The sequence below is a fragment of the Chlorocebus sabaeus genome, chromosome 25 (genome assembly GCF_047675955.1).
Source record: "Chlorocebus sabaeus isolate Y175 chromosome 25, mChlSab1.0.hap1, whole genome shotgun sequence".
Taxonomy (NCBI): domain Eukaryota; kingdom Metazoa; phylum Chordata; class Mammalia; order Primates; family Cercopithecidae; genus Chlorocebus; species Chlorocebus sabaeus.
Window position 1 is genome coordinate 28,975,801 of NC_132928.1, and position 24,795 is coordinate 29,000,595.

Consider the following 24,795-nt stretch of genomic DNA (forward strand, 5'->3'; position numbering starts at 1 on the left):
ACTTTTTAGTGTGTTCTGTAATTGTAACAATGTGCTTCTTTTTTTAACAGTACTATCACAAATTTAGGTGGGACAGTGAGTATTATCCCACTTGGGGAAGCAAAGACATACGTAAATGGAAAACTTATTTTGGAACTCACAGTATTACATCATGTAAGTGGATGGGTGCTACAATATAAGAAACTGTTTGACTTTGGACAAGTCATTTAATTTCTTTGAGTTCTGGTTTTCTCTATAAGATAAGGTGTTGAAGCAGATTAAGTACTTTTTCATTTCAAAAATTCTTTTTCCTATTAATTGCCTTCTTGTGCAAAGACAAAAGTTATTTTTATATGAATCAGTACCTGAAGAGCTGACTACTAACAGCATCATTATATGTCCTATAAAGACCTAGGCTTTAGAATTAGACAGACAGGGTTGGAATCCTGGCTTTGCCACTTGCTATGTAACCTTTGGCAATTTATTTAACTAGGTGATTAAACAATATCACCCAAGTCAGGACACTTTTGAGATCATTATTAATAATTACATCAAGAGAACAAACATCAGCAGTGTGTTGCAGGCAAACCCAGACATATTGTGACTATATATCCTGCCTTTCAGGGATAGCGAAGGATTAACTGAAATAATAATTTGTGTATATAGTTCTTAGAATAGTATCTGCAAATAGTAAGCTCTCAATGAATGTCTGTTGTTATTATCAAGCTTCGTGCTCTTTAGTTTCCTCATTCCTAAAATTGGGATGATTATAGGTATCTCACTGAGTTGTTGTGAATCGTAAATGAGATAACATACAGTCTTGCACCTCATAATGATGTTTTGGGCAATGAGGGACCACATATATCACAGTGGTCCCATAAGATTATTATACTGTATTTTTACTGTATTTTTTTTCTGTTTAGATATACAAATATTTACCATTGTGTTATAGTTGCCTATGGTATTCAGTACAGTAACATGCTGTACCGGTTTGTAACCTAAGAGCAATAGGCTATGCCATATAGCCTAGGTGTGTAGTAGGCTATACCATCTAGGTTTGTGTAAGTACATTCCATGATGTTCACACAACTATGAAATCATCTAACAGTGTACTTCTCAGAACATATCCCTGTTGTTAAGAGACTTATGACTGTATATGTAATGTGCTTAATGCAGTGTTTGGTATATACAAAGTAATAAACGTTGGGAGGCTGAGGTGGGTGGATCATGAGGTCAGGAGTTTGAGACCAGCCTAACCAACATGGTGAAATTCCATCTCTACTAAAAATGCAAAAATTAGCTGGGCGTGGTGGCGCACACCTGTAATCCCAGCTACTCAGGAGGCTGAGGCAGTAGAATTGCTTGAACCCGTGAGGCTGAGGTTGCAGTGAGCTGAGATTGCGCCACTGAACTCTAGCCTGGAGACATAGTGAGACTCTGTGCCAAAAGAAAAAAAAAATAATAAATGTTAATTGCTATGATATTTATGTTTATCATTAATACTAGACTATATTGAACTGTTGGGCATAATGAATTTTCTCATATAATTTTTTGGTTGAGACTCATCTCAAGTAGTACATTTTTTTGTGTGCTTTAGGGTGATCGAGTGATTCTTGGTGGAGATCATTATTTTAGATTTAATCATCCAGTAGAAGTCCAGAAAGGAAAAAGGCCATCTGGAAGAGATACACCTATAAGTGAGGGTCCAAAAGACTTTGAATTTGCAAAAAATGAGTTGCTCATGGCACAGAGATCACAGTAAGTATTGCTGTTGATATGAAATAGTAAGTGTATGAGAGAGATCTACAACAGAGTGAATCATATTGTGCCAGTCTCTAGTAATTAACTCTTTGGGTGCTGGTTTCTAGTGATGTAATTTTTTCTCTTGGTACATTCATTAGTTCAGCAAATGTTTATTGACCATCTATTATGTGTCTGTCACTGTACCAAATGCTGGGGATATAAAGAACAAGGATTGAAATTTAGCTCATGTGCTGGAGGAATTCATCATCTCGAGGGGCTGACAGTTCTAACAGTGCTGTGACGCAGTGCTCTGACAAGAGTCCTGAACTGTATGGTGTGGAAGCTCACGGGGTGACACCTGGCCCTGACCAGTTATCAGTGAAGGTTTCTAGAAGATGAGAAGACGTCCCGTAGAGGAGAATCCCAATAGACGATTAGAATTTAGCCAGAGGAAGACTGGGAAAGTGTACTTTTGTTTTTCTTTTCTTCTTGTGCCCCAGTTTTAGTTCATGCAGTATTGTAGGATTTCTGGCATAAGCAGTATCCTTGTAAGCTAAATGGTAAAGTATATACAAATAAAATGCTAAGGAGTTTAGACTTTATATTAAAGGATAAGGGAAACATTAAAGAATTTTGAGCAGACGTGAGACACTTATAATCAGAATCACATTTTTAGAGAGATCACCAGCACTCAAATCTGTAGAATGTATTAGAGATAGAGCAAGCTTAAAACCTGCAAATGCAGCCAAGAGACTACCAAAGTAAGATAAATATAGTGTGGTTAGGTAGGAAGGAAACATAAAGGAGATAAGATTGACAAGGCTTGATGACTAAAGAGGATGAAAGGAGGAGGAATCAAGAACTAGTTACAGACTAGACTAACTGCTTTGTCACCTTTTAAGAAGCCTCAACCTGCTTTTGCTCTTTAAAAATATTTTTTTTATTGAATACAGTATAAATAGCATAAAATTACCGTGTAAGCCATTTTTAATTGTGTAGTCCAAAGGCGTTAAGTACCTTCACATTGTTTTGTTTTGTTTTGAAACGGAGTCTGGCTTTATTGTCTAGCCTGGAGTACGGTTGGCATGATCTGGGTTCATTGCAACCTCCGCCTCCTGGCCTCAAGCCATCCTCCCACCTCAGCCTCCCAAGCAGCTGAGACTACAGGCGCACACTACCATGCCCAGATAATTTTTGTATTTTTTTGTAGAGATGGGGTTTCACCATGTTGCCCAGGCTGGTCTCGAACTCCTGAGCTCAAGCAATCCACCTGCCTCAGCCTCCCAAAGTGCTGGGATTACAGGCTTAGTCACTGTGCCCACCCTAGTGCCTTCACATTGTTGTGAAACCATCACCATCAGCCATCTCCAGAAATGTTTTATTATTACACACCAAAACTCTGTATTTGTTAAACAATAGCCATTCTCCTCTCTCCCTAGCTGTGATATCCACTAGCCTTCTTTTTGATATTCTTATTTTTTTTTTTTTTTTTTTTTCTGAGACAGAGTCTCGCTCTGTCGCCCAGGCTGGAGTGCAGTGGCCGGATCTCAGCTCACTGCAAGCTCCGCCTCCGGGGTTCACACCATTCTCCTGCCTCAGCCTCCCGAGTAGCTGGGACTACAGATGCCCGCCACCTCGCCCGGCTATTTTTTTGTATTTTTTAGTAGAGACGGGGTTTCACTGTGTTAGCCAGGATGGTCTCGATCTCCTGACCTCGTGATCCACCCGTCTCGGCCTCCCAAAGTGCTGGGATTACAGGCTTGAGCCACCACGCCCGGCCTCTTATTCTTTTTTTCAGTAAAATTGGGAATGGAAATTTCTATATAATGTAGTTACTAAAGCACTGATTTTATTGAGAAGAAAGTGTCTTTAGTTTTCTGTAATCATTGATGCTTTCTCTCCCATATATGGAGAAGTGACAAAGCTGATTTCATGTTTTGACTTATCAAAACATCAAATTATTATAAATGGTTTAAAATACATGATACAATCTCTACCTTACCAGCTCTTCTATCATGTATTTTTAGTCATTTCAATATTTTCCTAACTTATGACCTAAACATAAAAACTTGATATATGAAATATAATTTTTGCTCTAACCAGTTTGTTTAACATAAAATAACCTTATTTTGTATTTACTATAATATTAACTATAATTTTACTGTACTGTTTATTATGACATATTTTTGCATAATTTATTTTCCTTAAGCATTAGAAAAATATATTTATTCAAATATCAGGCATCTGCAATAGTAACTAAGTTAGAAATAAGCAATTTTTCATCCTGTGTGTTTAAATTTTGAGTGTAAACAATTGTAGAGCCAGTGAAAAATTTAAAAACACTGTTGATAGAATATCAGAAATTAAGTTTTAAGATTTAAACTTTTGTTCAATGGAAAACTTTTCAGTAGCATTAAGAACTATTACGATGTATAAAGAATTCTTAACATATATCCTGTAAACATCTTGCTACGTTGTAGACTTGAAGCAGAAATAAAAGAGGCGCAGTTGAAGGCAAAGGAAGAAATGATGCAAGGAATCCAGATTGCAAAAGAAATGGCTCAGCAAGAGCTTTCTTCTCAAAAAGTTGCATATGAAAGCAAAATAAAAGCACTGGAAGCAGAACTGGTAAAAGGCAGAATTGGTTTTATTTATTTATTTCTTTTTTTCCGACAGTGTACCCCACGTGATGTGTTGCCTATAAAGTTGATTACGTCCCTTTAAGGGAACTGGGAGAGATCAGAGATTAGTGAATCAAAGCCACAGTGAGTCTTGGCCCTCTTTAATTTTACTTTAAGAAATAAGTCGGAGCTGGGCATGGTGGCTCGTGCCTGTAATCCCAGTACTTTAGGAGGCCAAGGTGGGCAGATTACTTGAGCCCAGGAGTTCAAGACCAACCGGGGGCAATGTAGGGAGATCGGTCTCTCCAAAAAGTTTAAAATATTAGCTGGGTGTGATAGCATGCGCCTGTAATCCCAGCTACTCAGGAGGCTGAGATAGGAGGATCACCTAGCCCAGGGAAGTCAAGGCTGCAGTGAACCTTGACAGAGTAAGACCCTGTCTCAAAAGAAAAAAAAAAAGAAAAGAGACAGGTTGGTGGCAATAATAGACAATGGCTATCGGAAGAAGAAGAAAAATAAAAAACTTCTGTCCTCTAGCCGCTTGAGTCATGGCTGTCTCCATGGTTTATTGGAAATCTTGGGTTCCCAGAAGCCCATTTTAGAGAATACTCTTAAAAAGTTTGACTAGTGGTATTTATTTTTAGTTAACCTGAATGAAGTGGAGAAGCTTTAATAGGGCAACTTTTCTATTAGTGAGTAATTTCTTGTACATTGGCTAAAGAAAGGGACTTTTGTACTTTTTTGCTACTTTTTTTGCCTGGGTTATTTTTTATTATCATTCTTTAAAGAGAGAAGAGTCTCAAAGGAAAAAAATGCAGGAAATAAATAACCAGAAGGCTAATCACATAATTGAGGAATTAGAAAAGGCAAAGCAGCATCTTGAACAAGAAATATATGTCAACAAAAAGCGATTAGAAATGGAGACTTTGGCTACAAAACAGGTAATTTTATTGTGTAACCAGTTTGCTCTATTCTGAGAAAAAGCTGAATTTTTTTCTTTTTCCAAATAAGTTGCTTATGGTATGTTGACAGAAGAGAGCCAAATCCAGGTTTGTAGATGTGTAGATGAGAAAAGTACTTCTTGCCTGAAAGCTTGAATCCTGGTACTGCTCACAGACCTGCTCACACATCACACAGAGATTTTGAAAGAGACAGACTTCTTATTTCCATCTTGTTCCACTCCAGTTTTCTCTTTTTATGCATCTACAACTATCTGGTCATTGGTCATGCCAAGTAATTTAAATAACTGAAATAGTACTAGGGCACATCTGAGGAAGGAAAAAAGGCACAGCTCTTATACTGGGTCACATCCTGATGTCACAATGAAACATCTGCCTGTGGAAAGAGCAGCAAGCAGCCTGTTTCCAGAACTCACAGTAGGGCATTCCTTACCTCAGTCTTACGAGCTTAGGCACCTGCCTGCTTTTATCATGTCATTGAGGATAAAGGCATCTTTCATGGGCCACCTCAACTATTCAGTTTCACAAGCCTAAGGGATAAAACCAGAATGTTAATACCTTTAGGCACCTTACTGTCAACATTTTGGGCCATTCTTTCTATTAGTGGTTCTTGAAGAGGTGGTCCCTAGACCAGCAACATCAACATCACCTTGGGAACATGTTAGAAATGCAAATTTTTAGACCGGGCATGGTGGCTCACGCCTGTAATTCCAGGACTTTGAGAGGCTGAAGCGGGTGGATCACGAGGTCAAGAGATCGAGACTATCTTGGCCAACATGGTGAAACCCTGTCTCTACTAAAATACAAAAATTAGCTGGGCATGGTGGCGCATGCCTGTAATCCCAGCTACTCAGGAAGCTGAGGTAGGAGAATCTCTTGAACCCGGGAGGCGGGTTTGCAGTGAGCCAAGATCGTGGCACTGCACTCCAGCCTGGTGACAGAGCAAGAGTCTGTCTCAAAAGAAAAAAAGAAAAGAAAAGAAAAAAGAAATGCAAAGTTTTAGGCTGCACTCCAGAACTACTAAAGCAGAAACTGAGAGTGGGGCACAGAACCTATTTTAAGAAGCCCTGTGGGATGTTCTGATGAACACTAAAGTTTGTAAGCTCTGTTTTGATTCCTTATATCTTAGTCTTAAGGTTTTACTCTCTCAAATGGCAATTTTATTTCTCTTTTTTCCAAGTTTGTGAGGTCGGGGAAACCAGGGTGGGAGTTGGGGTGGAAGAAAATACTCCTAGTAATTGCAAAGTATTGGTACCATAATACAGTTATTATGGATCTACTAGTCAACTCACGGACACAAAGTGACTAGTGAACTACCTCAGAGAGGTTTAGGAGAAAAACATAGAACTGTTTAAATCTTGAAAAACAATTATTATTACTGGGATTATAATGCTTACTTGTGCTAAGCTAGATTTCTTGTATCTTTTAAATGTAACTTCTTTGTTTAGTCAACAAGTGTTCTTGGATGTGGCCTCTTTTTTTTTTTTTTTTTAACAGTTTGTCCTTTTTTCTTCTTTTTTTTTCTGCCTTTTTTGAGTTTTCTTATTTTTAATTCATTTTTATTTCAGTAGCTTTAGAAGTACAAGTGGCTTTGGTTTCGTGGATGAATTATATAGTGGTGAAGTCTAGGATTTAGTGCACCTGTCACCTGAGTAGCTTACATTGTATCCAATAGGTAGTTTTTCATTTCTTGTCCTCTCCCACCCTCCTTCTTTCTGAATCTTCAATGTACATTGTACCAGGAGTACACACAGTTCACAATTTAGGTTGCACGCTCCTTATGATAATCTAATACCTGATGATCTGAGCTGGAACCATTTCATCCTGAAACCAACCCCTGCACCCCTGTCTGTGGAAAAATTGTCTTCCATGAAAGCAGTCTGTGATGCCAGAAAGGTTGGGGACTGCTGCATTATACCACTCTATATGCCTTTGCATGCCCATAGCTTAGCTCTCACTTATAAGTGAGACCATGCTGATATTTGGTTTTCAATTCCTGAGTTACTTCACTTAGAATTATTGCCTCCAGTTCCATTCAAGTTGCTGCAAAAGATATTTCGTTTTTTATTGCTAGGTAGTATTCCATGGTGTGTGTGTTGTGTGTGTGTGTGTGTATATACATATATACACACACACACAAAAAAAAACATATTTTCTTGATCCATTCATTGGTTGATGGACACTTAGGTTGATTCCATATCTTTGCAATTGTGAATTGTGCTGTGATAAGTATACACATGCAGGAGTCTTTTTGATATAATGACTTCTTTTCCTCTTTTTTTCTAGTTTTTTAACTTCTATCAATGGGAAGAAAAAAGATTAATTTATGTCATCAAAAATTCCTAATGATACTGTTGTGGGGAAAATTATAAGGAAATTTTATAAATCATTTTTAAAAGCTTTTCATGTTTAATAAAACACATAAAACATGTTAACTATATAGGCTTAATAAAACATGTACTATAAAATGAAGTTTACTATAGTGTGTTATCATTATCAATCTTTCTTAAAAATAGGTCTTATTGTGTATATTTAAGTTATATAATGTTATGGGGTATATAAATTGTAAAATGGTTACTATAGTGAAGCAAATTAGCATATCCATCATCTCAATGTGGTGTTATAATTTCTCTATTTGCATATTCTCACATGTGGGTCTGTATGAATGAATATCAATTAGGCTTTAGAAGACCATAGCATCCGCCATGCAAGAATTCTGGAAGCTTTAGAAACTGAAAAGCAAAAAATTGCTAAAGAAGTACAAATTCTACAGCAGAATCGGAGTAATAGGGATAAAACTTTTACAAGTGAGTATGTGCTGATTTCAGCAAATATTTTCTAAAATTATGCATGTTATATGTAATATAATTACTAAAATGTTACCATTAGTTGCCTTTATATATTCAAAATATTTTATTCTAGTTGACTTTTCTGGATCTAAATAAATTTGTATGAATGGTTGTTTTTGAATATTCTGTTTTTAGGATATTTATTATATCAATGCTTTAGACTGAATGTTTGTATTCCCCCAAAATTAATATATTGAATTCATAACCTCCAAGGCAATGGTGTTAGGAAGTGGGGGCCTTTGGTAGGTAAGTCAGTCATGAGGGTAGATCCCTCATAGATAGAATTAGTGCCACTGTGAAAGAAATTGCAGAGTCCCCTCACCTCTTCCACCAAGTGAGGACATGGCATGAAGATGGTAGTCTGCAACCCAGAACAGGGCCCTCACCAGAACCTGACCGATGCTGGAACCCTGATCTCAGACTTCCAGCCTCCTGAACTGTGAGCAATAAATTGCTGTTGATTATAAGCCACCCAATCTGGCAATTCGTTAGTAGTACTGCAACTGAGCAAATAGTAAGCAAAATTTCAATGTGCAGCATGTTTTTAAAAAATGTATCTTATTCTAATTCTTAATCCTTGTTTTATATCTGTTAATAGTTGTGCTTCATCATGGATTACTTTGTTTTCTTTTTCACTTAGACACTGTTTTCTTAAGAGAGATTTTTTCTCGCTTTACTGAGGTATAATTAACAAATAAAAATTATGTATATTTAAGATGTACAACGTGATGTTTTTACATATATTGCAAAATGATTACCATAATCAAGCTAGTTAACATATTTATCATCTCACCTAGTTTTTTTTTTTTTGTCATGACGAAACCTAGGATATACTCTCCTATTTCAAGTATACAATATCATTATTAATTCTAGGCAACTTTCTGTACATTAGACCTCCAGAGTGTATTGATCCTGTATAACTGAAACTTTGTACCCTTTGACAAACATCTTCCTATTCCCCTATCCTATATTTCCTGGTAACCATCATTCTACTCTCTGTGCCTATCAGTTCAACATTTTTAGATTCCACATATAAGTGAGATCATATAGTATTTATCTTTCTATGTCTGGCTTATTTCACTTTTGGTGGTGTTAAAGTTTTCTAATATATAAGATCATGTCATCTGTAAACAAACAATTTACTTCTTCCTTCTCAGTTTGGATATCTTTTATCTCTTTTTCTTACCCAACTGGTTTTGTTAGGACTTCCAGCACTATGTTGAATAGAAGTGGTGAGAGTAGGCATCCTTGTCATGTGCCTGATCTTAAAGGAAGAACTTTCAACTATTTGCCATTGAAGATGTTAGGTGTGGGCTTGTCATATATAGCCTTTATTATGTTGAGGTACATTCTTCTATATCTAATTTGTTGACAGTATCATAAAAGGATGTTGTACTTTGTCAAATGCTTTTTTGCACCTATTGAAATGATGATATGATTTTTATCCTTATTCTGTTAATGTGGTATATCACATTTATTGATTTGTATATGTTAAACCATCCTTGCATCTCAGTGATAAACCCCACTTGATCATGGTGTTTGATCCTTTTAATGTGCTGTTGAATTTGATTTGCTAGTATTTTGTTGAAGGTTTTTGGATCTATGTTCATCAGGGATATTGGCCTGTAGTTTTCTTTTCTTGTAGTGTCTTTGTCTGGCTTTAGTATCAGGGTAATGCTGGTCTTGCAAAAGGAATTGGAAATGTTCCTATTCAGCTTTTTGGAAGAGTTTGAGAAGGATTAGCATTAATTCTTCTTTAATTGTTTGGTAGATTTCACCAGTGAAGGCATTAAGTCCTGTGAGACCTTTCTGTTTTTGAGACAGAGTCTTGCTCTGTTGGCAGGCTGGAGTATGGTGGCGTGATCTTGGCTCACTGCGACGTCCACCTCCCGGGTTCAAGCGATTCTCCTGCCTCAGCCTCCGAAGTAGCTGGGAGTACAGTTTTTGTATTTTTAGTAGAGATGGGGTTTCACCATGTTGGCCAGGATGGTCTCTACCTCCTTACCTCGTGATCTGCCCACCTTAGCCTCCCAAAGTGCTGGGATTTTGCCCAGGCTGGAATGCAGTGGTGTGATCTCGGCTCACTGCACCCTCTGCCTCCCAGGCTCAAGCGATTCTCCTGCCTCAGCTTCTGAGTAGCTGGGACTACAGGCATGCATCACCAGCTAATTTTTGTATTTTTAGTAAAGACAGGGTTTCACCATGTTGGCCAGGCTGGTCTCAAACTTCTGACCTCAAGTGATCTGCCTGCCTTGGCTTCTGAAAGTGCTGGGATTACAGGTGTCAGCCACCATGCCTAGCCAAGTCCTGGGAGACTTTTGATTGCACTTTTTTTTGGTACATTTCTGTGTAAAACACAGCATATTTTTAATATAATCTTTTTTTATTATGGAAAATTTTAAACAAACTATAAAAGTAGAAATTGCTGCAGTAAGCCTTTATATATTTATCCAACTTCAGTGATTATCAACACATGCTCAATCTTGTTACCACTATCCTCAAACTCACTGCTTCCCTGGACTATTTTGAAGCAAATCCCAGACATCATATCATTTAAGGTGTACACACTTCACTGTGTATCTCTAAATTAGATAAGGACTCTCTTTTTGCTCTCCCTCTCTTTCTCTGTCACTCTTTTAAGCATTACCATCATAACTATATTAATAATAATTTCTTACATATCACACATTTACTCCATATTCATATTTCCTGGATTGTTTCATCCTTTTTTTTTAAAAAAAAAAACAACTTGATTTGTTTGAATCAGGATACCAATATGATCTACACATTGTGTTTGGTAGATGTGCCTTTAAAGTCTCTTTTAATCTGTAAATTCACTCTTATCTAATAATTTGTTGAAGAAATCAGATTATTGGTCCTGTAGAGGTTTTTTGGATTCTGGATTTTGCTGATTGTGTCTCCCTGGTATTGCTTAACAGGCTTCTCTGTTCCAGTGTTCCCTAGAAAGTGGTAGTTAGATCTATAGGCCTATCAAATTCAGGTTCAGTTTTTTAGCAAGAGTACTTGGTAGGTATGTTGTGTAGTTTCTATATCTTCTTTAAAATAGCTTTTAAAATATTAACACTCTTTTTTTTTTTTTTTTTTTTTTTTTTTTCCTAAGACAGAGTCTTGCTCTGTCGCCCAGGCTGGAGTGCATTGGAGTGCAGTAGCGCAATCTCAGCTCACTGCAACCTCTGCCTCGCGGGTTCAAGCAATTCTCCTGCCTCAGCCTCCCGAGTAGCTGGGACTACAGGTATGCGCCACCACGCCTGGCTAATTTTTGTATTTTTAGTAGAAACGGTGTTTCACCATGTTGGCCAGGCTAGTTTCAAACTCCTGACCTCAGGTGACCCGCCTGCCTTTGTCTCCCAAAATGCTGGGATTATAGGCGTGAGCCACTTCACCCAGCCAATACTCTTTGTATCTATTGCCAGAAATAAATACTTTTATTCTTCTGAGGGCCTAGATAGTGCCTTACAATGATTACTTGATTTTTTAATTCTTGTGAATAATGAGTTTATCCTTCCAAAAAGCTATTTTTAGTAGACTATTGGTTATAAGTTTGCCTCAACAATATAGAAAATATTCATGGTAAAAATCTTTTTTTTTTTTTTGAGACAAAGTCTTGCTCTGTCACACAGGCTGGGGTGCAGGGTGCCATCATAGCTCACTGCAACCTCAAACTCCTGGGCTCAAGTGATCCTCTTGTCTCAGGCTCTCCCGTAGGTAGGACTACAGGTGCAAAGGACTACAGGTGCATGCTACCTTGCCTGGCTAATTTATTTTATTTTCTAGAGATAGGGTGTCACTATATTGCCCAGGCAGACCTTGAAATTCTGGCCTTCAAGTGATGCTCCTGCCTCAGCCTCCCAAAATGTGGGGATTAGAGACATGAGCTACTGTGCCCAGTCAGAATCTTAAATTCAAATTAGGAGCTGGGTGTGGGTGTAATGGTGTAACTCATGCCTGTAATCCCAGCACTTGGGAAGGCTGAGGCAGGCAGATTGCTTAAGCCCAGGAGTTCAAGACAAGCCTGAGCAACATGGCGAAACCCCATCTCTACAAAATATAAAAAAGTTAGCTGGGTGTGGTGGCATGCACTTGTAGTTCCAGTTACTTGGAAGGCTGAGATGGGAGGATCACTTGAGCCTGGGGAAGTCAAGGTTGCAGTGAGCCATGATCCAGCCACTGTACTATAGCCGGGGCGACAGAGGGAGACCCTGACTCAAAAAAAAGGAAAGTGAAATTATGCACTAAATTATTTTTCTTTTTTATTTTAATGTCTTGACATACACACACATATATATTTTTTAATTTTTAGACAAAATACAAAAGGGCATGTTTCTATATAAGTAAGGCTATAGAATACCCAATATTTGAAAGAATTTAGAAATGAGGAAGAAATAAAAACGACATTAGAAAAAAAATTTTTTTTCTAGATATTAGAAAGTAAAGCATTGTCTTTGGCTTATCTTTTTTACATCAACTTCAATTTTCTTAAATCTTTCTGCAGGCAAAAGACCTCATTTTACAGGAAAAATGTTTTATTTCACCAAATTACTCAAATATCATTATCCTTCTGCAATATAGAGTTAAAACCATTCATTTACAATCAGTAATTTTTTTTAGGAATTGTTTTGCTTAATGATATATGTTAGTGCCCATGTATGTATTTTGAATCTTTTCTGTGTGCTTTGTATTAGTGCAGACAACTTGGAGCTCTATGAAACTCTCAATGATGATTCAGGAAGCCAATGCGATCAGCAGCAAACTGAAAACATACTATGTTTTTGGCAGGTGAGTAATTAATTATCCTGATTATAAATGTTTTAAACAAGTTGGCCTTTATATCATGTAGTTTCTCTCTCTTTTTTTTTTTTTTTTTCTGAGACAGAGTCTTGCTTTGTTGCCCAGGCTGGAGTGCAGTGGCGCAATCTGGGCTCACTGCAACCTCCACCTCCTGGGTTCAAGCGGTTCTCCTGCCTCAGCCTCCCGAGTAGCTGGGATTACAGGCGTGTGCCACCACATCCAGCTAATTTTTCTATTTTGTAGAGATGGGATTTCACCATGTTGGCCAGGCTGGTCTCAAACTCCTGACCTCGTGATCCACCTGCCTTGGCCTACCAAAATGCTGGGATTATAGGCGTGACCCACCGTGCCTGGCTATCATTTAGTTTCTCTAAAGTCCGTTCTACAGCTGTAGGAAAGAGCTGGTATCAGAATCCGCAGTGAGACTTTACTGTTTCAGAGGTCATTCTGGAGTAAGAGAGATTTCAACAATTAACATACTAGTGTATTTATAAATAAAATAATTTTAGTTGTTTTAGTAATTTGCTAATTTTCTTTTGAGTTGAAAATGTATCAGTATTTCATTGTTCAAAAGGAACATACCTTATTAGAAATTTTTGACTTTAAAAATTTTTTATGTTATTTTTATATGTTATATACTTATATGATTATTACTATAATAAAAATACTTAACTGTGGAAAGACTTAATCAGTGGATGGAATTTTAAGGGAAATTATCTACCCCTGAAAACTCTTAGTATAAATGGGTATGTATGTTTCATGATAAGCTTTTTTTGTTTGTTTTTCTTTCAGACATGATGTATCAGATAAAAGTAGTTCTGACACTTCTATTCGGGTTCGTAACCTGAAACTAGGAATCTCAACATTCTGGAGTCTGGAAAAGTTTGAATCTAAACTTGCAGCAATGAAAGAACTTTATGAGGTTTGGAATATTATTAAAATCTCTATAAACTTTTTAAAATAAAAAAGTATAAAAGTTCAAGTACCTGCTTTTGGTGAAATATATATATATATAAAAGTGACATATTTTCTGTATAGAAAATTTGGAAAACAAAAGGCAATCTGTCAATTACCTAAACCAACCAGTATTAACAATTATATATATTTATTTTTACATTTAAATGGAGTTTTATTGGATTGTTTTAATACAGTTATAGGTACAATGGAGAAATTTAATAGTGGAATCTATTGTCATAATTGTATATTTAAAAAATTTTACATTTAAGCTTAAGGAAAGAAGAAATTTGATAGACATAAATGATATTACATCGTTTGAAATGATCTTCCTAAGCCTAATGTACCTTTTTGCCTATTTATATTTCTCCGTTGCTGTCCTTTGAGTGCTTCCAGCTGCCTGCTGCCTGTTATAGTCACAACTAAAAAATCTCTGTACATAGTAGTTTTTAATATCTTATTTTCTCATATTTTCCAAAATGAAACTAAAAATATGAACTTTTTTTTACACTCTGATGCTTACCGACAAATTGCTTGCCAGAAATATTGCCATTTACCAATGTTACCAGTTTGCATTTTACACATATATATGTGTGTGTGTATATATGTGTGTGTGTATATATTTCAAAAAATATATACACACACATATATATATTTTTTGAAATGGAGTTTGCTCTTGTCACATAGGCTATAGTGCAATGGTGAGATCTCAGCTCACTACAACCTCTGCCTCCCAGGTTCAAGCGATTCTCTTGCTGCAGCCTCCTGAATAGCTGGGATTACAGGTGCCTGCCACCAGCCCCAGCTAATTTTTGTATTTTTTTAATAGAGACGGGGTTTCACCATGTTGGCCAGGCTGGTCTTGAACTCCTGACCTCAGGTGATCCACCCGCCTTGGCCTCCCAAAGTGCTGGGATTACAGGCGTGAGCCACCACACCTGGCCTTATTATTATTATTTTTTAATAGAGACAGAGTCTTGCTATGTTGCCCAGGCTGGTCTTGAACTCCTGGCCTCAAGCAATCCTTTCACCTTAGCCTCCCAATGTGTTGGGATTACAGGTGTGAGCCATTGTGCACAACCTGTATGGTTTTTTTTTTTGAGACGGAGTCTCACTCTGCCCCCAGGCTAGAGTGCAGTGGCGCAATCTCAGCTCAACGCGAGCTCCGCCTCCCGGGTTCATGCCATTCTCCCGCCTTGGCCTCCCAAGTAGCTGGGACTACAGGGACCTGCCACAACGCCCGGCTAATTTTTTTTTTTTTTTTGGTATTTTTAGTAGACAGGGTTTCACTGTCTTAGCCAGGATGGTCTCGATCTCCTGACCTCGTGATCTGCCCGCCTCAGCCTCCCAAAGTGCTGGGATTACAGTAGTGAGCCACCGTGTCCAGCCGCAACCTGTATTTTAATAACTAGTAAATCTAGGGACTTGGGATTTCACTGTTTTTTCTTTAGGGGTAAAGTATGTGTTCATGCTCTTTGAATTTTTTGTTAAATGAAATGTAGGAAATTAATACAGCTCTAGAAGTTATTTACATATTTTGATAAGCCTTTATATTTATCATACCCTTTTTTTTCCTAATTATATCATCTTTTTGGTTTCATTTTGTTATACAGGCATTTTTAATTTGGTAAATTTGAATCCATCTATTATTCCAGAGATCTTACTTAAACATTGTACAACTCCTGCCTTTTCTTTTAATTAAAAAAAAAGTTCACATCTTTGAATCACATAGAATTTATTATGGTGTTTTGTGAGAGGTATGAATTTAAAGTTTAAAGTTCATATTATCTAATTATCCATAAAATTATCCCTAAAATAGTTGCAGCATGTATTAAATTGTTGCATTGCTACTATTTGTAAAATATACTACCTTTAAATGTAACTCCATATGGAACTATATACTATTTAGATCATTATAGTAATGAAGTTATCATATGGAAAAACTTAGAGGATGCTGCCAAATTGTAGCCTAACACTTCAATTGTTTAATGGAAAAATGAAAATAAAAACAAAGTAAAACAAAGGAAAGCAATGAAAGGAATCATGATGAGATAAAAGCAATAATTAATTAATTAGAAATTAATAAATATAAGCTCTTGTTCTTTGAAAAGATAAATGTGATTTTAGAAATGAGAAGTGGCATTTAAGTAAACATAAAGAAAACATTAAAAAATTATGTTACTATAAAACTTTATGGTAATAAATTCGACAATTTCCTACAAAGAAAAGACTTTTTTTTTTTTTTTTTTTTGAGGCGGAGTCTTGCTCTGTCGCCCAGGCTGGAGTGCAGTGGCACTATCTCGGCTCACTGCAAGCTCCGCCTCCTGGGTCTCCTGCCTCAGCCTCCCGAGTAGCTGGGACTACAGGCGCCTGCCGCCACGCCCGGCTAATTTTTTTGTATTTTTAGTAGAGATGGGGTTTCACCGTGTTAGCCAGGATGGTCTCGATCTCCTGACCTCGTGATCCACCCATCTCGGCCTCCCAAAGTGCTGGGATTACAGGCTTGAGCCACCGCGCCCGGCCAAAGAAAAGACTTTTTAGAAAAAAGATAAATTATGAAATTTGACTTCTTAGGTGAATAACCATGCAATAATTTGAAACATTCGTCAACAAACTGGCCTCAAAAAAAAAAAAAAAAAAGTGTAGGAAAAGAAGGTGCTAATCTCAGACACTCTTATGGGTAAGCTCTTTTAAACTGCCAAAGAACAGATAAATCTTATTCTGTTTAAACTATTCTAGAACATAGCAATAAATAGAAAGTGTCACAGTTTATCTTATGCTAGAATAAGGGATTAAAAACAAAACAAACAAAAACCACAAAAACTGACAAGATGACTCAGAAGAGAATTACCAACCAATCTTTTTTGTTTGTTTGTTTTTGAGACAGAGTCTCACTCTATCGCCAGGCTGGAGTGCAGTGGCGCGAGTTCGGCTCACTGCAACCTCTGTCTCCCGGTTCAGCAATTCTCCTGCTTCAGCCTTCCTAGTAGCTGGGACTACAGTTGTGCGCCACCATGCCCAGCTAATTTTTAGATTTTTAGTAGAGACGAGGTTTCACCATGTTGGCCAGGATGGTCTCAATCTCTTGACCTTGTGATCCACTCGCCTCGGCCTCCCAAAGTGCTGGGATTACAGGCGTGAGCCACTGTGCCTGGCCTATGAACTAATCTTAATATGAACACAGCTATAAAAATCCTAAAAGAAATGTTAGCAGGGTCGGGCACGGTGGAGGCCAAGGCTGCAGGATCACTTGAGCCCAGGAATTCAAGAACAGCCTGGGTAACGTAGTTTTTGTTTGTTTGCTTGCTTATTTGTTTGTTTGTTTTGAGACAGAGTTTTGCTCTGTCGCCCAGGTTGTAGTGCAGTGGCACAATCTTGGTTCACTGCAACCTTCGCCTCCCAGGTTCAAGCAATTCTTGTTCCTCGGCTTCCTGAGTATCTGGCTTACGTGCCACCACACCCAGCTAATTTTTTTTTTTTTTTTTTTTTTTTTGTATTTTTAGTAGAGTCAGGATTTTACCATGTTGGCCGTGCTGATCTCAAACTCCTGACCTCAGGTGATCCGCCTGCCTCGGCCTCCCAAAATGCTGGGATTACAGAGATGAGCCACCACACCCGGCCGACCCTGTCTCTTTTACCAAAAATCTAAAAATTAGACAGATGTGGTAGTGCATGCCTGGAGTCCCAGCTGCTTGGAAGGCTGAGGTTAGAGGATTACTTGAGTCCAGAAGGTCAAGGTTGCTCTGTAATCCCAGCACTTTGGGAACCTGAGATGAGAGGATCACTTGAGCCCAGCCTTCTCCCTACAAAAGAAAAAAAGAGAATTCTTACACCATGAAGAAGTAGGGTTTATGTCATAAATGCGAAGTGTATTCATAATAGAAAATCCAAGAAGGCTGAAAGCAATTATACCAAAGCATTGACAATGTTTATGTGAAAATCATGGGTTTATGAGTGGTTTTAATTTTTTTCTTTGTGTTTATATGTATTAATAATTTCTAAATTTTCTACAATTAATATGAATTGCTTGTGTTTTTAGAACAACAAAAGTAGCGTGGAGGTCCTTTGATTATTCTTGCCTTGATATATACTTTAAAACCTAGTGGTTGAATTAACCTAGCTTTAACTTACCTCCTACTTTTAACCATTCATTGCAATTTTTTACTTATTTTTCTGTATAATTATACTGTCTCTGAATCAAGTTCTATGTAGCATTTTGCTAGAACTGTAATTGTTATTACTTTAAATATGTAAAATATAGACTATAATCCTGATCAAGATATTCAACCAGGAAGTGACTACATCTTAACTTCGTCAGATTATTCTTTTGTGTCTCTCCTGAGGATTTTATTGTTTATGTTTTTACTATTCTTATAAATCTCAAGTTTATTATTCCTGAATTATTTAATGATTTCTGTTGTTTTTACTAAAAGTAGATGTCTTTTAATATCATCCGTATCATCGTGTGATTGATTGTTAATTTGATCAGGAATGATTTTTTAGACTTATCAGATAATATATAATCTTGCTAATTTTATGGTTTAAATGTAACAAAGGATTTAATCTTTTTTTTCTTAGTTACTAAACATTTTTTTCACCCCAAATTAACTGAAACTATATATTATATTTTTCTTAGAGTAATGGTAGTAACAGAGATGAAGATGTCTTTTGTGATCCTGAAGATGAATGGGAACCTGACATTACAGATGCACCAGTTTCTTCACTTTCTAGAAGGAGGTAAAGACATTTTTGTTAGTGGTTTTCTTGCTCTGTGTGCGCGCGCGCACGTGTGTGTAAATTGTATATCATGTATATTATTTCCTTATTTTAAAAGAACCATTGTCATGATAGATGTCTGGATAGGAAACCCAGAACTATAAGAGGAATAATATGTTATTGGTCAAATTACAGCACTTAGGGCATTAAATTGTTTATTAGTCAGAAGAGAAACCAGATTTTCAGTGTTTCATCATGTAAGTCTTAAGAGCAACTTAGAGTAGCATAAATTAAATTTTCCGTAAAAATGAACAGTATTTAATTACCTTTAAATTACCCTTTCTCTGGCCAGGTGTGGTGGCTTACGCCTGTAATCCCAGCACTTTGGGAGGCCGAGGTGGGTGGATCACAAGGTCAGGAGATCGAGACCATCCTGGCTAATGTGGTGAAACCCCGTCTCTACCAAAAATACAAAAAATTAGCCAGGCGTGGTGGCGGGCACCTGTACTCCCAGCTACATGGGAGGCTGAGGCAGGAGAATGGTGTGAACCCGGGAGGTGGAGCTTGCACTGAGCTGAGATCGCTCCGCTGCACTCTAGCCTGGGTGACAGAGCAAGACTCCGTCTCAAAAAAAAAAATTACCCTTTCTCAAGAACTTGGTATATTCTATGATCTTTTCTTGTAAGGTACAGAATTTTAAATGCAGTAAACTAGTATGAACTCCACAAAAGAATAAATCATGGTGATAGACAACTTCTATATGTGACAAATGTTGCTTATTAACTCAAAACATAGAAGTCTTCCATGGTGAATAATAGATGCTTTTCAAGGAAAAACTAGTTCTGCGTAGATCTCAGATACTTAGATTACAGAGAGGCAAAATGGTATCTTGGAAAGGCCTTGGAGCCAATTTAGCCTCCTAGTTTGGCTTGGTTTTTAAGCAAGTATTTCTTTGATGACTACTGTCTGCCATGCCCTGAGGAAGCAAAGATGAATACAAAATACTCCCTGTCCTGAAAGACCAGGAATTGAGGAAAGTAGAGGCAGGAGCAGTTGACAAAAACCTGAACTGAGGCCAGACAGAAGGATTTTTAAATGCAGTGAAGAGGAAAGTGGAGTTTATACATATTCAGGATGCAGAATCAATAGAATGCAGAGACTGGTTGTGGGGCTGAAGGTGTGAAGGGTGCTAGGATGACTCCTGGTTTTAAATTGGGTGACTGACTAGAGGAAATTCGTGTTGCCTGAAATGGAGCGTTTAAGAGGAGTTTAATTTTGAACATGAAGAATTTGAGATTCTCAGGGGACATCCAGGTGTATATTTGGGTTTAGAACTTTGGTGGATGGAGCTGGAGATTTTTCGGATGTAAGGGTCAATAGTATTTATCTGTCAGCAGAAGCATCATTGTTATTAAGAGCATTTATTAAATGCTTACTGAGCCTTATCTCACCTAGTACACACTACAAACCTATGAAGTAGATATTGTCATTACCCTTATTTTACAGATGAAGAAACTGAGAATTTAGAGAGGTTGAGTGACTCGTCCAAAGTCACAGAGCTGATATGTCTGGGTGACTCCAAAGCTCCTGATTTTCTTAACTGCTATGCCATATCGCCTCTCCATTGTATATGAAAGAGTAGCATCCTTCTGTTTAAGCTAATTGTTTTTTGTTTTCTTAAACTTCATTGCCTTCAGCTGCAGATCAGAATCCATTCGGGTTTCTAAATCGTTTTAGGCCTATAGCATTGTTTTTGACTTGGCTTATTTTAAACTCATTTATGATTTTCCTCAAAGAGATGAAACTATTTTATAGCAGCTTTTCCCCCATTATTTCTGCTTTATTGGTCATATGATAACCTCTAAGCTATGGAAAGAAATTGCTAATACATAGCAAGCATTATCCTGAATGAAATACAAAGCATATCTTTTACACAGAAATGAGCTCGTTGAGTATAGGGAACATGTCTCTATCCCCTACAATATAGCGTAGTAAAAAGGTCACAAGCTCTGATATCAGGGTCCTGGGTTCTATTCCATGCTCATTGTGGTCATGTACAAGTGACATTACATCCCTAGCCTTCAATTTTCTCATCTAAAATGAAGACAGTAATATATACCTACTTTACAGGGATTTATTATTAAGATTAAGTGAGGTCCTATGTATAGAGCAGCTGCTGCTCCTGCTACTTCTACTATGACCACCATGATTGACAACATGGAAATCATGATGGTTATGTTGCAGAGTTGTTACGAGAATTAGAGATAGTGCATATAAAGCACATATTACAGTGGGTGGGCATTCAATAAATGGCAGCTCTGATTATTAGTGGATGCTTAATATATATTGAATAAGATTAAATCTTAGAATACAGAGAAGCTGATTTCTGTCCAGTACCAGTAACAGATGGTAATATCTTCAAGTGATTTGTATTGAGGACTTGAAAGAGCTGGCTTCTGGCACTGAAGTGAGCTAAATATGGTCCTTAGTTGAAATTGAGTAGATAGAGCTTGAGATATTTAAGCCAACCTAGAGTAACCCAAAAATTTAAACCAGACCAATAAATTCATCAGAGAATGATTTATGAATATCTTTGGATTTTAGGATTGCTAGTTTTGTATTATTTTTATTATAAACAGATTTTTTTTTTTTTTTTTTTTTTTTTGAGATGGAATCTCGCTCTGTCCTCCAGGCTGGAGTGCAGGGGTGCGATCGCGGCTCACTGCAAGCTCCGCCTCCCAGGTTCATGCCATTCTCCTGCCTTAGCCTCCCAAGTGGCTGGGACTACAGGCGCCCGCCACCATGCCCGGCTAATTCTTGTATTTTTAGTAGAGACGGGGTGTCACTGCGTTAGCCAGGATGGTCTCGATTTCCTGACCTTGTGATCCGCCCACCTTGGCCTCCCAAAGTGCTGGGATTACAGGCGTGAGCCACTGCACCCGGCTATAAACAGATTTAAACTTTGTACATTTAGAATTGTAAATCACAATATAACCATTAATAATGAGCATTAAACTTTTAGCCTACTGGGGCCCGGCGTGGTAGCTCACACCTATAATCCCAGCACTTTGGGAGGCCGAGGTGGGTGGATCATGAGGTCAGGAGATCTAGACTATCCTAGCTAACACTGTGAAACCCCGTCTCTACTAAAAAATACAAAAATTAGCCGGGCGTGGTGGAGGGCGCCTGTAGTCCCAGCTACTCGGGAGGCTGAAGCGGGAGAATGGCATGAACCTGGGAGGCGGAGCTTGCAGTAAGCCGAGATCCCGCCACTGCACTCCAGCCTGGGCGACAGAGGGAGACTCCGTCTCTAAAAAAAAAAAAAAAAAAACTTTTAGCCTCCTGTATGTTGGTAATTTACATCATATTTTCTGTTGACTTTTAAGTTAATAATTAGGGAATCAGCAGAAATTTAAAATGTTACCAAAAATCAAAACATCTCAGCATTTTCTAAGATTTTCAAATTGGGTGTTTTCATTTCACAGAGATATTTTTGGATACTTCTATAATTTAAAAGTATCATATTTTTTAAAAATGAATTGCTCTTAGTCTGAGACCTTGTATATGAAGTTTCAGCCTTGTAAGAATGTTTATGACAGAATTCCAAACTCTGAGAATGCCTGTAGGTAATGGAAACACTGACAGATTCTTAATTATAGAACTTCTACTGGGCAATGATATGCCACAGTCGTTCTGCAATAAAATAGACTGGTTTGGCTGCCTATAAATTTTGATATATACTGTTGACAGTTAAAAGTAAATTTCCCTCTGATGTTAAGTAAACACTCTTTGAAAGTAATATGACAAGCATTTTACTTGGGTTTAAACATTGTTTAATTATGATGTTGTTGCAAGAATACTTGTTTTCCTAGTTTAGACTTGCTGTAATAATATACTTTTTTTCACTGCTAAGTAGAAAAACTGTAATATTTGAGAATTGATATTTCCTTTCCCTTTTATCAGTCCTATTTCTGTGTTCTTGTAGGAGTTCATAGCGAAAATTTTATATTTGAAACATTTAGGCTACTAGTGATAGAATGCTTTGGCTTAATAATCTTTTCAACAAATAGTATTTTTCTTTGAGTGGCCGACTGTAGTACAGAGTTGTGTTAGGAAAAAATACTTCAAAGGATCCACTAAATTTAGATCTAGATCACTGCTCTGTTAGTTTTATCGACATAGGAATTAGAATTTGGGTTTAAAAAATTTATAGATGAATGGCAATATGGAGGTAGGCTGCTTTCTCCAGTAGCAGAAAGGGTGGCCTCCATTTTCAAGAAGCAAACAGAAAGAAAGAAAATAACAGCTTAGGCAGCCAAGCAAACTCAAAGCAGAAATTGGGGCATTTTTATAGGCTGAGGAAAAAGAGGTCAGCAAAAAGAGCAATTAGAGATAGAAACATTTCTTCCATTTGTACCACTGCTGCACTTCACAGGTATTATGCTTTGCACACAGTGTAGCAGATACCTACTTTCAGGTTTATTTACCTAAATCACTTCCCTGTTTAAAATCTTTCCTTGAAACATTGAGTACACATGGACACAAAGAAGTGAATAATAGACACTGGGGCCTATTTGAGGATGGTGGGTGGGAGGAAGGTGAGGATTGAAAAACTCTTTAATACCATCAGGTATTATGCCTGTTACCTGTGTGACAAAATTATCTGTAGACCAAACCCCCACAGCATGAAATTTATCCATGTAACAAACCTGCACGTGTACCCCTTGAACCTAAAATGAAAGTTGAAAGAAAATAAATAAATCCCAACTCGGCCACTTAAAAAAATAAGATAAAATCCTTCCCTAGAGAATTTCCTCAGGATAAAATCCAAGCTTTATTGACATACAAAGACCACCTCAAGCTGGCCCCTGTGCACCTCCCAGCCTCATCCCTTGGTGCTCTCTCTCTTACATTATAGGCCACAGTCCTTCTGAACCTCGTTTGGTTCATTGAATGTACACTACTTTCATTTATCAAGTCTTCCTGTTGCTTGTGCCTGTTTCCCAAGCCTGCCCTCTGTTTGGCTAAGTTTTACTTATCCTTGAGGGTCACTGCTCCAAGGAGGCCCCCTGGCTTCTTGGGCCAGGTCAAGTTTTTTTATAGAGTCTACCACAACACTCTATGCCTTCATCACATTCATTACTTTATTGTCATTATTTACCTAATTTATCTCTTTGGTTCTGGACTTTAAGCCTAGTGAGCCCAGAAACCAGGTTTGCCACATTTTACCACAATATCCAGAGCCTGCAAATAGTAGTGCTCAATAAATATTTATTCTGTTTAATTAACTATCTGCCTAGAACAGTGCCTGTAAATAGTAAAATTCTTGCTCAGTTAACCAAATGAATTTTTCCTTGGATGAAAATTTTTAATGAAAAACACACACATGAATGTCCATTTTCTTTAGAGAACTTATAAATATTCTTAATAATATTATTCCATGTGGTATAGAACTGCTAATCTTATGGTTTGTCTTTTTTCAGGAGCAGGAGTTTGATGAAGAACAGAAGAATTTCTGGTTGTTTACATGACATACAAGTTCACCCAATTAAGAAGTTGCATTCTTCACATTCATCAGGTATTTTTTTCTTCACATTTTCTGCATGGCGAGAAAAGCATTAAGTCCTTGTTCTACCATTACATTTTTTCTTGTCCTTGTGCAAATCATTTCATTTCCTGGAAGCTTCCGATTCCTCTGTAAAATTCCTTTCCACTTCAAAAATTCTGTGCTCTGTGATTTATTTCAAAACCTTTTAGTAGAATAATTCAAATATGGAAGATGTGTTTGTTCCAAAATGTATGAGAATATTACTTCCTTACAAGTGAAAAAAGCAAAGTGCAGCGGATTATGTATTTTATTCTATCATTTGTGTGAGAAAGAGAAGATGATGTGGACATAGGTGCTTGTAAATGAATAAGATCTCTCTGGAGAACTACACCAAAACCCCAAAGTGCTGGCTGTACATGGCAGCATGGGGATGGAGACAGGACAGGAAGGAAGGCACCCTTTTCACTGCATACCCTTTGGTTTCTTCTGAATTTTGCATAATGATCTATGTATCATCTATCCCAAAATTATTTCAATTTTTTAAAAAAAGTTAAGGAATTATTCCTATAAATATTTTGTACCGATATTTATTATAATGTTATTTTAAAATGTAGGAG

General features: G+C 37.4%; 1 protein-coding gene across 5 annotated transcripts in view; it reads left to right on the forward strand.

Moving 5' to 3' along the window:
- Nucleotides 1–24,795, forward strand: part of KIF14 (kinesin family member 14) — a 69,086-nt gene that overhangs the window by 26,716 nt on the left and 17,575 nt on the right. For all 5 annotated transcript variants that reach the window (XM_037985764.2, XM_037985765.2, XM_073011649.1 and 2 more), the window contains 9 exons: nucleotides 51–153; nucleotides 1,577–1,737; nucleotides 4,203–4,350; nucleotides 5,132–5,284; nucleotides 7,983–8,109; nucleotides 12,855–12,948; nucleotides 13,753–13,882; nucleotides 18,551–18,651; nucleotides 24,114–24,208. In XM_037985764.2, coding sequence (XP_037841692.2) covers nucleotides 51–153; nucleotides 1,577–1,737; nucleotides 4,203–4,350; nucleotides 5,132–5,284; nucleotides 7,983–8,109; nucleotides 12,855–12,948; nucleotides 13,753–13,882; nucleotides 18,551–18,651; nucleotides 24,114–24,208 — 1,112 coding nt within the window. The remainder of the gene's footprint in view (nucleotides 1–50; nucleotides 154–1,576; nucleotides 1,738–4,202; nucleotides 4,351–5,131; nucleotides 5,285–7,982; nucleotides 8,110–12,854; nucleotides 12,949–13,752; nucleotides 13,883–18,550; nucleotides 18,652–24,113; nucleotides 24,209–24,795) is intronic.